The sequence below is a fragment of the Pezoporus occidentalis genome, unplaced genomic scaffold (assembly GCF_034315485.1).
Source record: "Pezoporus occidentalis ecotype Australia unplaced genomic scaffold, CSIRO_AGI_Poc_V1 ctg137, whole genome shotgun sequence".
NCBI classification, from domain to species: Eukaryota; Metazoa; Chordata; class Aves; order Psittaciformes; family Psittacidae; genus Pezoporus; species Pezoporus occidentalis.
The window spans coordinates 649,160-662,098 of record NW_026913177.1 but is presented as its reverse complement, the minus strand read 5'-3'; the positions used below and the strand labels follow the sequence as shown (position 1 = coordinate 662,098).

Sequence of the window (12,939 nt, the reverse complement as noted above, 5' to 3'; positions counted from 1 at the left end):
ACCAGGAGGCTGAAGGCAGGCATTGCATAGGCAGAGCCCAGCAGAACTGGGGAGAGTGGTCACAGGATGAGTCATTTTACATTGAGTGGTCAAAGTCTTCAGCCGCAGCAATGTGGGGATGGGCAAGCTCAGGCCATGGGCAAGGGCTTGTTCAGAAGGCCCCAAAACAAGCAAAGTTTTGCTGTGGGGAGAGAGGAGAAAAGAGGGACAGTGCCCTTTTAAAGGTACTGGAAGGGCTGTGCTATGATGTCATGCCAGGGAAAGAATTTTGTTTAAAGGAAAAATAGCAGCGAGAAGAAAGAGGAATTGTAGGTAAAATGATGCCGGACGTCTGCCTACTGCAGGCAGGAGGGAGCCGGCTGGGGGTCCTCGCCCAGGGCGGGCAACAGGGGAGACAGACCATGATGCTGGGATTCGGGGGGGGGGGGGGGGTTAGAGACAGAAAGGAGGGAGAGAGAAATTATATACACGGAGTAAAAGGAAATGAAAGAGAAAAATGCCAAGAATGTGAGCCCGGGAGCTGGGCTGGCTCCACTGAGCCGAGGTTGGGCTCTGCAGAGTCTGCTGGGATGGGCAGAAATCGGCTGCTGGAAAGCCAGGGCTGAAATCCTAGTGCAGTCTCCCGAGGAGCCAATGTCAGGCAGGGAAATTGATGGTTTCCTTCCCTTCCTGCCTCCTCAGAGGGTTTTGGTCACCTTTTGGAGCTGTGTTCTCTGCCATCCCCACTATGTGGCCAGAAGATGCTCTATTCACAGGCAGCAGAACAGTGTCAAGTGCGGAGGCCATGGATGGGCGATGTGTCTTTTCTCCAGCACGTTGCAAAGGAGAGATCCCACATGGCAGATCCATGCACTCTGGTGTGGAAGGACTCTTCTATCTACATGTTTTCTCCTCCCATTTAATTCTGGGTCTTCCCTGGAATAGTGACCAGGGACTGAGACCCAGCAGCTCAGATATTCCTCCATTATTTATAAGCAACCTGCCCCCAGTTGTACAGGTGATACAACTGTGAACACCTAACAAATCTATGAGAGCCCCCAATGCATTTCTGAGGAGTGTGTGAGCAGGCATTGGTTAATATAGGGTGCTCCCAATGAACCACCCTGCTCTGTTGATGAGATGCCTCTTCTCCCTCAGCTGATACTTTCAAAACTTTCAGCCACAATTTTCACTGATTTTCTTTCCTGTTTTTGTCTATTCCTTTCATACTGGGTTTCTTGGTATTTCCCCTCTGGGATCCCCTTCCAGGTGTCTTTGGTCTTGCTTATCTTTACTTGGGCCAAAGTAAAGATTTGCTGAGGTTCAAACCTGTGTCATCTAAACTGACAGTTCTCAGGTAGTCTCTGCTATACTACCATCAACTAGGTCAAATGAGCAATGGGAGACCCACAGGGGAAAGTATTGGGATGGGAGAAGACAGGGAGCACACGCCAAGGCAGATCTCCCACACTCGGTGCTGGCTACACTCAGCCAATCATTTGATTGCTTCTTTCCCACCAGGACTTGATGACACAGAATGGGATAAGCTATGTCCTCAATGCCAGCAACTCCTGTCCCAAGCCAGACTTCATCTGTGATAGTCACTTCATGCGCATTCCTGTCAATGACAACTACTGTGAGAAGCTGCTTCCCTGGCTGGACAAGTCCATTGAGTTCATTGGTGAGCTTTTGTTACAATGGTTGCAGACATTCCAGTTGTCAGCCTCCAAAACTTGGATTCTCCTTCTGTCCTCCATGGTCTTACTCCCAGCAACACTTGTCCTTTCACACAAAGAGATTGAGGGTTAGGGAGGGAGGCTAGACTCATTTTACTCTCACCATCTCTGATCACATCAATGCTTTTCTCTCTGCTTCCTCTGCCATGCTCCAGACAAGGCCAAGGTGTCCAGCTGCCAGGTGATTGTGCACTGCTTGGCTGGGATCTCCCGCTCAGCCACCATTGCCATTGCCTATATCATGAAGACCATGGGTATGTCATCAGATGACGCTTACAGGTGAGTTTTCCCTGGGGGGCAGAAGGGTGTGATGCTGCTATGTTTCACTCCTGGGAAGGAAAGCAGGCTGAGCCCAGAGGAGAGGGTGGGGGCTCCTTGAAACTGTGTCTTGCCTTGGCTGAGTCCCAGTGAAACCAAACCAAACCTCCCTTCATAAAACGCATGCAATGAGGAATGGTTGGGAGAGGTAAAAAGGAGGGGAGAGGCAGTCCCAGCTGTACCCTGGGGCATCCTGAGGCCCCATGGTTCCCCAAGACCCCTTTCTTTGGAGGGTCTGCTTAGAAGGTCCTGGATGGTGCCTCTTCTTCCCAAAGAGGCTGAGAGAGTATGGGTGAACTACTGAAGGACCAAACACCAACTGGGGCTGTCTGTGCCTCTTGGCAGGTTCGTTAAGGACCGTCGCCCATCCATCTCACCCAACTTCAACTTCCTGGGCCAGCTCCTGGAGTATGAGAGGAGCCTGAAGCTCCTAAAGGCCCTGAAGTCGAAGGGTGACCGGAGTGAGGGAGATGTGCAGCAGGACCCAGCAGAGGCGGCTGAAGGCAGCCGGCATCCCCCACCACCTACCTCAGAGAAGGCCGAGGAGGTGTCGAGAGGCACTGGCTCGGTGTCCCCCCATGGTGACCCTGAGCGGCAAGGCGGGACCACGAAGGTCCTGTCGCCCACTGCCCTGCAGCAGGGGCTCAATGGCTTGCACCTCTCCTCTGAGCGCATCCAGGACACCAACCGCCTGAAACGCTCCTTCTCCCTGGACATCAAGTCTGCCTATTCCCCAGGCCTGCGGCAGGAGCCCCCCGGACCCCCCGGCCCTGGAGATGCCCCCAAACTCTGCAAGCTGGACAGCCCCTCTGGCCCTGGCAGCCTCAGCCCCTTCTCCCCGGGGGCAGACAGCCCCGATCGGCCGAGTGGGCCGGACCTCCTGCTGGAGGCCAAGGTGCGGCAGCGGCGAAAACACCGGCACAGCGCCGGCTCACCAGCGCACGGGCTCAGCCTCAACGTTGGCGGTGCCTGCGCTGCACACAAGAGCCCCGGCGCCGAGGACGGGCTGCCACCGCGGCTCAGCCAGCCAGCCCCTGCTCCCAGCACCGCCACCAGCGCCTGGGGTGGGGTGCACCTGGAGTCCCCCAGCACCCCGACCAGCGAGGCCGGCTGGTTTTTCGGCATGGACCCTGGCAGCACCAGCAGTAGCGGCGGGAGCCTGTTTGCCGCCGCCGGTCCGTACCCACCGCCCTTCGGCTGCGGCGGGGTGGCGGGTGGCTGTGAGATCCGGTTGAGGGACAAGGCGCGGGCTGAGCCGCGGGACGGGCGGCACAGCTGGCATGAGGAGGCCGGTGCTGAGAAGCAGTTCAAGCGGAGGAGCTGCCAGATGGAATTCGAGGAGACCATGTCCGAGGGCAGGGCCCGAGAAGAGCTGGGCAAAATCAGCAAACAGTCCAGCTTTTCGGGCAGCATGGAGATCATCGAGGTGTCCTGACACACACCGGGGGCGCCTGGAGATGCGGGATGGGGACGGGATGGGGGGATATTTAAGCTGGGGAGAGAGGGAAGGGGACAGGGACGGCGGGGTCGGGGGGGTGGGGGTGGGGAGGGGGTAGTATTTATACCCACGTGTGCATTTTCGGGAGCGCACGCGCTGAAACCGAAACAAAGGCGGATGAGTCTTTGGAGAGTCAGGAAACATAGCGGCGGATGCTTAGTCCCCATCCTGCACCCACCCTGGTCCTTCCCCTCCATCCACACAGTTCCCCGCCCTCAGAGACCCACGCTCAAAATCTGGGCGTAAAATTGGAGCGGGAAGGGGCAGGGGTCACAGTTCTGGCTGCAGAGACGGGGCACAGCACCTGTGGAGGGGACCACATCTGCCCCTTCCCTGCACCCCGGTGCACTAAGCATGCTCCCCGTGTTTCTCTGGCTAAGTATCCTAAAAATGCTGCACTGGAGCAGCCCTATACATATATAAATATATATTATATATAATATAAAGAAAACCAACCTGAGAACACACACAAAGGAAAAGGTAAATGGTTTTACGGCAATTTTTATTGAGACGTAAATAATATTTCAACTTTTTTGTTTTGATTTTAATTTATTGAAGCTGTTCATTCTGGCAATGATTTGCAGACAATGTGGGGCGGTACTTTCAGCTCTATTTTTACTGTGTATGGTATTTAAATCTGAAATACGAGTTTCTAAGCAATATCTGAGGCCTGTGGCTCCTTCTATAGCTCATGTCGACAACAAAGATTTTCCCCCCCATTCCCTCTGGGCAGACCAACAAGGGGACAGGAGACTTTTCTGGGCACTTTTTCTAGAAACAAACAAGCAAACGAGGAAACCATAAAACCTTCTTACAACACAAATTGAGGCCAGAAAACTCTTCTGGAAGCTGCTGCCTCTTCTTCACCCCTTGGTCTCTGTTTGCTTCTCCTTACCCCTGTCCTGGCCATTGCTCCCACCCCAGCCATCCTTGCCATCCTGGCTGCCACTCCATCCCAGTCATGTCCCCCTCCCTTGGGCTGTTCATCCTCACTGGAGATAGTGAGGAGGGAGTCACCTGAAGTGGAGGGAAAGGTGTTGGGTGTCACCTCCAGCTGTGCAAGGAAGGGGAAGGCATCAGAGGCTGCCACAGTGGAGGCAGGCAGGGGGGGCTGATGGCAGTTGGGATTTCTTGTTGGGGGGCGTCTTGCCTGCCTGCCCCAGCCCCTTGTTTCCCCCTTGCTTCAACTACCTTGCTTGGGAGCTACGGGCACCATTTTCCATTTGAGGGCCATGGTTTTTGAAGCTTCCCCCATCCTTTCCTTCACAACCAAGAAAATCATGGGGTGTGTTTTTGCAGGTACTGAGACTCTCCCAGCCCTGTTCCCCTTCAGGCTGGCTCCCCTCCTTTAAGCAGGTGATAAGCCAGCCATACCTGAAGCTCTGCAAGTACACAGGGGGCACAACTGACTTACTTTCAGAGCTGTTTAGCTGCTTAACCCATCCTGGTGGGGAGCCAGGCTCTTGCTCCTAAACTTCAGTGTAGGCTTGTGAGAAACTGCTTTCTGGAGCTGTAGGCACTGAACTGCCTCTGCTGCAAAGCACATCTCTCCCTGTGGCTGTCTTTGCTTTCTCCCTTGTCTCGCACTAGTTTGCAAAGCTAATACCTCAGGGGTCTCTGTTCGTGCATGTCTTTGTCCTGTGTCATCCTTGGAGTGTTGTTTCTTTTTCTTTTCTGGGTCCACATGGTTTCTCTCTTTCCCTTGTTCCTCCTCTTGTTGTTCATTTCTATCTTTAAATCAAACTACACGTGACAAAACCAAATGATCTCAGGTTTAAAACTGAACACAAAGCAGAGGCATGAGGAGTTGCAATCGTGCGAGGAGGGGCTGCTCGCTTCAGCTGGTTACTTCCCCAACCACCTCTGTGTCCATGGCTGAGGCCTCCCCAGAGGCTCCTTACTTTCTGCAGGCTGGCTTTAGTTTTTCTGGTTTTCCACGGGGCCATTTGGTGAGATGCTGGGGACCACCATGTGCTCCTGTCCAGTTCCCTGAGGTGTGGTGGGGAGGGACAAGGCTGGCTGGAGAGCCAGTGATCACCTACTTCTCTTCCCACATCACTTTTGATGTGGCAAGGGATCTCACAGCCATCCCTCAAAGGCCCACCACCACCACCCATCATTGCCTCCACCAACCACCTTGAACCAGCTCAGTCTTGCCAAGCCAAACGTTTCTCTTTTCTGAAAGGACAATGTCACAATTATGTAAGCTCCCTTTTCAGTTTCCAATAAGCACTTGGGTCCATCCTGTGAGCCAGGCAGCTATTCAAGAGCTGCACTTGCAGCAGGGTCTCAAGGAGGCTTTGATGTGAAGTCCAAGGAGGAAGGGAAAAAGTCTTCATTCTCCCTCCAGTAAACCCCCTGAGCCCAGGGTTAGTGCTGCCTGCTTCCTGCGCAAGGAGTGCTACTGGTCTCCCTTCCCTTCCTGCTGCCCTCAGCAGTGGCACCTCTTCCCAAGCATGCCAGGGATCATCACCTGCTGATTTCTGCTCTGCATTGCTCAGTTCCTGCCCATCCTGTAGTCCTCCACGGCTGGTGCCAGCATGGATCAACTGAGCTCAGGTCAGGCATGTTGCTGGCAGGAGCTGGTTAGGTGTAGCTTTGGGCAATGGAAAGGGGGCTAGGTGACTTCCCAAGGAATTTAATAAAAAGAGGACATCAGGTTGGCACAGTCAGGTGGGGAGATGATCTGAGGCATTATCAAGCTCTCCTGAAACTCATTCCATTAGCTGACATGGCACATTATGAATGCAAAAAAGCAGCTGGAGTAAATCAGGAAGGAGAGGGCACACGTTGTACATGAGACTCTAAATGCCTGCAAAGAGGCAGATAAGTGGTTTGCCTTCTGTCATCTCCACTATGCCATTCCCTGGATGCTTCTCAGCCATGTTTGAGGGGTTTAGGCACTCTTATGTACAAGACTTTAAGGCTACATCCAGAAAATACGCTTTGATGGAGCAGCCCTGCCTAAGTGTCTACTGCTAGTGCTGACCCAAAGCCATCAGGGTCGCCAAGTGGCTTACAGTTAACTGAAATGATATTTTTTTAAAATCAGGCCCTGATTTTTTTTTTTTTTTCAATCAGACCATTTTGTCCATGAATCAGATTGTGAGTTATCATGAGGATGGAAGTGCTGGCTTGTAGCTTTTCCCATCATCTGTCAGACAAGTCTTTTTACGGGCTTTCATAAGCCAGACAACCCAATCCAAAGCCTCACTGGAACCAAAATTCACCTTTCCAATCTAATCTGATGAAGGTGCATTTATCTGTAGGGTTCCACAGTGGCAGAAGTGTGAACAGAGGAGAGGAAAGGTCTCTCCTTGCAAGGGAAGAACCAGCAAAGCTGTTGAGTGCCCAGTGGTCACAGCAGTGGCAGTGGCTGAGCTTTCCACTAGGTGAAGGATGGAACAAATCACAGCTTTCCTTCATGCTAGCAGGGACATTACAACCTATCTCCAGCCCATCTGTCCCTGGGTCTGAGCCCTCCAGCCACATCCTTCCCACCTACCTATCAGGGGGGTGAGTGAAGCTGGCAAGAGGGCAGCAATCAGGTTGGCAAGACCGAGCCAGAGGCTTGGGTTGGAGCAGGCTCACCCCCAGCCTTGGCGGCAGCATCCCCATGACCTGCTGCCTTCCTGGCCCTTCTCTTTGTCTTCTTGTTTCTTTGGATGTCCATCCCTGTCACATCTGCCCCTTAGGAGACAATGCTCCCCAGAACCCTCTCCTGCTGTCCTCTTCCCCTTCCCATCCTTAATACTAATGATAATAAGCTATCAGTGTTGTCATTGCAATCTATGAATGATAGATTTGAGTATTTATGATTATGATTATTATTATGGTTATGATTCTGTACGTTTTTGCTTCTTACTCTTTGTATGTTGCTATTTGTTTCTCTGTTGTGAATAAATGCAAGGCCCCACCACACCTTCTCTCTGCTCCCCGCAGTCCAGCTGGGGCTGCACTCCCGGCTGTCCCAAACCCCAGGAGGCAAACCCTTGTCAGAGGAGCTGGAGGGTTTTGCTTCCTAAGGGTATAAAGACACCCAAACCCTGGGCAGATCAATTTTCTTAACTCTTCCCTTCCCCTCCTGCTGCTCCTCTCCCCTCTACAGGTGCCTACTTATGTTTGTAAAAGGCAGGAGCTCACTGGCACCAAGAATGGAGGATTAAATGGCAAAAGCTTAAAGCTTTTGTAACAGCTTCAAAAGAAGCATTGGCCAGGAATCCAGCTCATGGAATCAGCTCTCTCCAGGTCATAGTCCTCTCACCTTCTTCAGCTGGCTGCACCTACAGGCTGCATCTTCACCTGCAGGAGCTTCTTGCTCTGCTATAGCAGCTGGTTTGCAAAGCTCCCCACACACAGCTGAGCCCATGCACTGGACACTCCATTTTAGCCAGGTGCCCTGGGCTTTCTTGGCTTGAGTGTCCTTCTCATGTCAGGTGAGCTCCCGCTGCCCGGGGACAGCACAGCCTAGGGAGGACATGTGGCCAGTGTTAGAACAAGATCGGTGGCAGAGGAGCAAGGAGATACGTGAGCAGCCTCTAGCACCTGGAGGGATTCAGAAAGGGGCTGGGAATGGCTCCCAAAATGGGGCTGGATACGGCCTTTATCTAACACTGATAAATCAGGATGTTGTAAATGAACAGAGTCCAGTGATGCTTTGTCACACCCATCGCCTGGGATCCTTGTACAGCCTGGATGTTCCCAGATGATTGTAAGGTGAAGGAGACATTAGGGGAAGGGAAAAGGAACCCTGTCTGCACTGCGGTACGAAATATTCTCCATACTGCGCCAGCCCCATGAAGAGTTATTTTAATTTGCAGGGTTTAACACCACCCTTCTCTCAGTGGCCTGGGCATGGTCTCTTGTCTCTGTCATGACTTTGCTTCACTGTGGTTCGGGTCCTTCTCATCACGCTGTTCTGAACTCATTTCCGAGATTTCTCTGAGACCATGCAGGAGAGCAAATAGCTCAGGTCTCAACCCTCTCTTGGGAGACCTTGGCAGACCCCCACTGGGGTCCTGGTCTGGCATCACCCTTCCTACCTCACCTGCCTTTTGGGCAGCCATGGACAAGGAGGGAGCAGGCAGATCCCAACCACACCAGGGCTGAGTCTCCTCACCTTCCACCCCATCCCTGCAGGATCAGGCCTTTCCTCAGCAAGCACAGCACGGGGTGGCTCTGCACCCATCCTGGTGTACCTGGGGACTCCTGAGCAAGGAAAAGAGACTCTGGCCACTAGCCCTACCACCCTCCCTTCCTCGCTGTTTGGCCAGTGCCAGTATTGGACCCAAGGAGACACCCTGTCCCTGCCTCGTCCTTATTTATTTATTACCAGAGGCTGTAAACAGCAGTGCTTTTCTACCCTCTACTTTCTTTTCCTTTCTTTTGTATTTTGGAACAACGTGTTGTAATAAATACCCAAATAGGTGTTTTAACAGCTGGTGTCAGCCTTGGTTTTTGAGGGCCAGACCTTCTCAGGGTGGGGCTGGAAGGTCCTCTCTGGGGCATTGGGGGAGGGCAATGGACCTCTGGCTGCCTCAGTGGAGGCTGAAGCCAGTAGAGAGCTGGACACACAGCCAGACCCATGTCTATGTATAGGAACCAACAGCTTGAAACTGCAGCTGGATGAGTTCAAAGCAGAAATAAGACTCATGGCTGAGGAAGTAAGGGGGTAAATCCCTTGGGCATCCAAGGGCCCATGAACTGCAAACAGCCACTCTAGGGGGTTCTGATGGTCCTGTGTGTAACTCGTGGCTCTGAAGCAGTAGGCAGGCAGCTGAGCAGCCCCTTTCTAGTGGAAAGGACTGGCCACATCCTGCTCCGGATGGGTATATCCAAGTGTAGAAGATGGTACAGCTTGCCAGCTAAAGAGCACAAAGGCATGGAGTGTTTGCATTGAAACTCGTTCTGGGGGGTTTCTTGTTGGGTTTTCTTTGCCTCCCAGCTATCGTCTGCTCTCACCTTCCTCCTGCCATGGAGGCAGCATATATAGCCACATGCTTGCTGTGCACTACAGCTTAACCCTATAAACATCCCCTGGTCCCCCTGCAGCTGAGTTGTTGCCTCTTCCCCTTGGCAGCAACTGTGCTGTGTTTGGGTGGTCACTGACCAAGCAGCCCCATTTTGGCTTGGCTGTGCTCAAGCAGAAGCTGGTGTAAGCATTTCTCTGCTCTCCCCAGCAGCAGGTTTGCTTTGGAGGGAGGAGAAGGCACAAGCAGGCTCCCTGCAGTTCTGGCTCCAGAAAGCCGCAGCACTTATTGACTTAAATGCAGAAGGGACATCTGTCCCCATGGCTGTGTTCCATAGGCTGGGCTAAATACCCTGGTCTTTCATAAATCCACTCTTCTCATCCAGCTGCAATAGCAGTGTCTTTTGTAGAGCCTCTTAGAACTACTGGAATCATCTGCTGCTGGGGTAGAAATTACACTGTCCAGTGTGAAGCTTTGGCCTCTTCTACAGCTGACCCCACTAGAAGCTTCAGAGGGGCTGTTTGCATGCCCTCCTCTCTCAGCCACTTGTTGCCATGGGTGACATGGAAAGGGAAAATTATTTAATACAGAAACATGAGTACTGCTCCCATCTCACTCCCCGTCTACCTGCTCCTGGCTTCATTTTTCCAAACCTGCTGCCCTGGGGAAGATGCTGCAGCAGAATTCCCAGGGCTGACATCTCGTGTCGCTGCTTCCACGGGCACAGCTAAATCCCGTTGTGTTTTAGAGGGGAATTCCCTCTGGGCCAGTAGACTGGAGGGGACCCAGGTGATGCTGCAGGGTGTCTGCTCTTAGCTGGGGCTACAAGTATGCGGAGACTCTATCCCCTGGCAAAGGCACCCCTGGGTGTGCACCCAGCACAGCTTCCTTCCCCTGCCCCAGTGCCGAGGCTGCCTCTCCTCTCACTCCTCGTGGTTTGAGCGGCAGAAACCATTACTGCAACAAGAAACCCAGGAACGTCCTTTTTCCAGCTCTTTGGCTTTTATTGACTCAGAATGGCTGCCAAGCCTATAAATAAATGTTCCTTGAGCTAAATATAGCAGCCACTGAAATAGGCTGCTGGCTATTTATTTAGCTTTTAGCCTCTTTGAAAGCTTGCCAGTCCGTACTGCCTTTACCTTCTCACTGTCCCACCCCAGGCTGCAGCCACCCACCGCGGGGGCATGGCTGAGTCAGCACGGGGAGAAGGGGTCGAAGCAAGTCAGCCCTGTCTCCACAGGGCTGGAAAGCCAGGGAGGCAGGGTCCAGTGCCAGAGGAGCCTCAGCCCCCTGTACCTCTTCCCAGAAGGCTGGGGGTCCCCAGGAGGGACATTTGCTGTCGTGGTTGGGCAGGGGCTGAGCCAGCCACAAGCTGGTTTCCTCTCCTGGGAGGACTCAGGACCTTCTTCCAGCACTGGAGCCTGGAACAGAGAATTAATCATCTCCTGCAGGCTTTCCAGCATTAGGTGATGTGCATTGGTTTTCCACACTTTGCAGGAGTTTAAGTACTCCTGGTGCTCAGAGATGCTGTTTGTCAGGATGCTGAGGGCACCCAGGGGTATAAATTGACACACACACCCCATGTACCCCTGCTCAAGTCAGGACACCCAAACCTGTACCCCAAGCCATGCCGTAGCTGTGACCCGGCCCCAGCTCCCATGTGCACCTCAGGCAATATTGCAGCTGTGTACCCTGCTGCTCCTAGTAGAACCCCTGGCTCAGCTCCACTTCACTGCATGTCTGGAGAGATTAGCCCTTATTAGGGCACTCTGAGACCCTCCATGAGGTGACTGTTCCTCCAGAGCCCTGTTGGTTGTGCATTGATGCAAGAAGGGATGAGCTTCACCCCTCCAGCACTGATGGAAAGCAAGGTGAGGGCTGCTTTTGTCCTGCAGGCATTGCCTCACACCCTGAGCCTAACAGAAATAGGATGTTGCTCACCTTGGGCTATGATGACTTTGCTGCATCTCCACACCAGTGAAGGGAAAAAACCCATCACTCCCTGGAAAGCCACATTTGCTTCTGGAGCAATCCAAGACATTAATAATGCTTAGCACTTACAGGGGGTTTTGCTAAACATGAGCTAATCCTTACAACACCCATGGGAAGGAGAAAAGTAATTATTGTTATTTGGCTTAATTTTTCTTTCTCATGTACCCCTGCAGGTGGGGATCAGCTCTACCAAATTCTGAGAGCTCTGGAAATCAGAGGAGAATCCTACTCACCCCAGCTTGTGCACATAGGAAGCCTGGAGCAAAAATGCAAGAGGTCACCCAGGAAGGCAGAGCTGGAGCAGAACTAGTGTGTGAGGGAGATCCTGGCCCCATCCTGCTCCCACACCACCAGGCTGTAATTCCATAGTTGTTAGGGTAACCCTGGGCCCCTTGAGGGTCTTCACCTACAGAATGCCAGAGGGAAGCGGCTGCTTTGTATCACTGCTTACCTTCCTCTCCACAATGTCACTTCACAAGCTGGTGAGATACCTTGCTCTCAGTGGCAGTAGATGCAGGCAAGGCTTGTGAGCATATTAGTTTGGAGTACTACTGCAGTGAGTCCCAAAATTCCTACCCATGACACTCTTTCCAGAATCACAGCCCTGGACTTGGGTTGGGATGGCCTGGGTGAGAGTGAAGGCCAAAATAGGGTCAGCTGCCTGTCTGGGTCCTTTGCAGGCAGAAAGGGCAATTTTAGAGTGTTCCCTGAAATCAGCAATGCTCCCTGGCCACCCTCTTCAGCTGAAACCCATGCACTCTGTGTCTGAGTGGACCCAGATGATGTCATTTAGTTTTCCAGGCTTCTGGGCTGAGCCAGCAACTCGAGCCAGCATGACTGGAGATGCTTTATTTAGAAGGAGCCCAAGTGCAACCCAGCCCAGGCCTTTGCAGCACCCCTCTGCCACCTCCCATCCCTGCTGATGCAACCCTGGCTGCAGCAGGGACACCAAGCTGACTCAGACGAGGTCGCTCTTGGGAAGCTCAAAGTGATACCCTGTGGGGCGGGTGGGAAGAGGGGATACTTCAAGAGGCAGGTGAGAGTGATGCTCTGTCTGTGCTGCACACTGGCCCCAGGACCAGGGAACCTCCAGGTCCTTCTGGGCAATGTGCACAGCAGAGGAGCACTCATCTTCCCAGGTGCTTTTTCCCTCCCTCCTGCTCCCTGAAAAACTCAGCCCAGGCTCCCTGGCATGGCAGCAGCCACCCTCCTCATCCTCACACTAGCCAAGCTTCAGGCCAGCTTCAAGGGCTTTTTAGACTGAAAGCAAATGTTTTCCCCCACTAACACCCCTTAACCTGCCTCCTCTCCCTCAGCAGTATCTCCTGACCTGCAAGTGGCTAAGAATAGCCCTGCCACTGGCTCCAGTCTGGTGCTGTTTGCTCAGTGACTCAGAGCTGGCCAGGCAGGCACTTACACAAAGGGCCCCATTACTCATCTGTCTGAA

General features: G+C 52.9%; 1 protein-coding gene across 4 annotated transcripts in view; it reads left to right on the top strand.

The window, feature by feature from the left end:
• Positions 1 to 8,966, top strand: part of DUSP8 (dual specificity phosphatase 8) — a 46,584-nt gene extending 37,618 nt beyond the window's left edge. For all 4 annotated transcript variants that reach the window (XM_062609348.1, XM_062609349.1, XM_062609346.1 and 1 more), the window contains 3 exons: positions 1,501 to 1,660; positions 1,871 to 1,994; positions 2,379 to 8,966. In XM_062609348.1, coding sequence (XP_062465332.1) covers positions 1,501 to 1,660; positions 1,871 to 1,994; positions 2,379 to 3,468 — 1,374 coding nt within the window. In that variant the 3' untranslated portion in view covers positions 3,469 to 8,966. The remainder of the gene's footprint in view (positions 1 to 1,500; positions 1,661 to 1,870; positions 1,995 to 2,378) is intronic.
• The last annotated feature ends 3,973 nt before the right edge of the window (positions 8,967 to 12,939 follow it).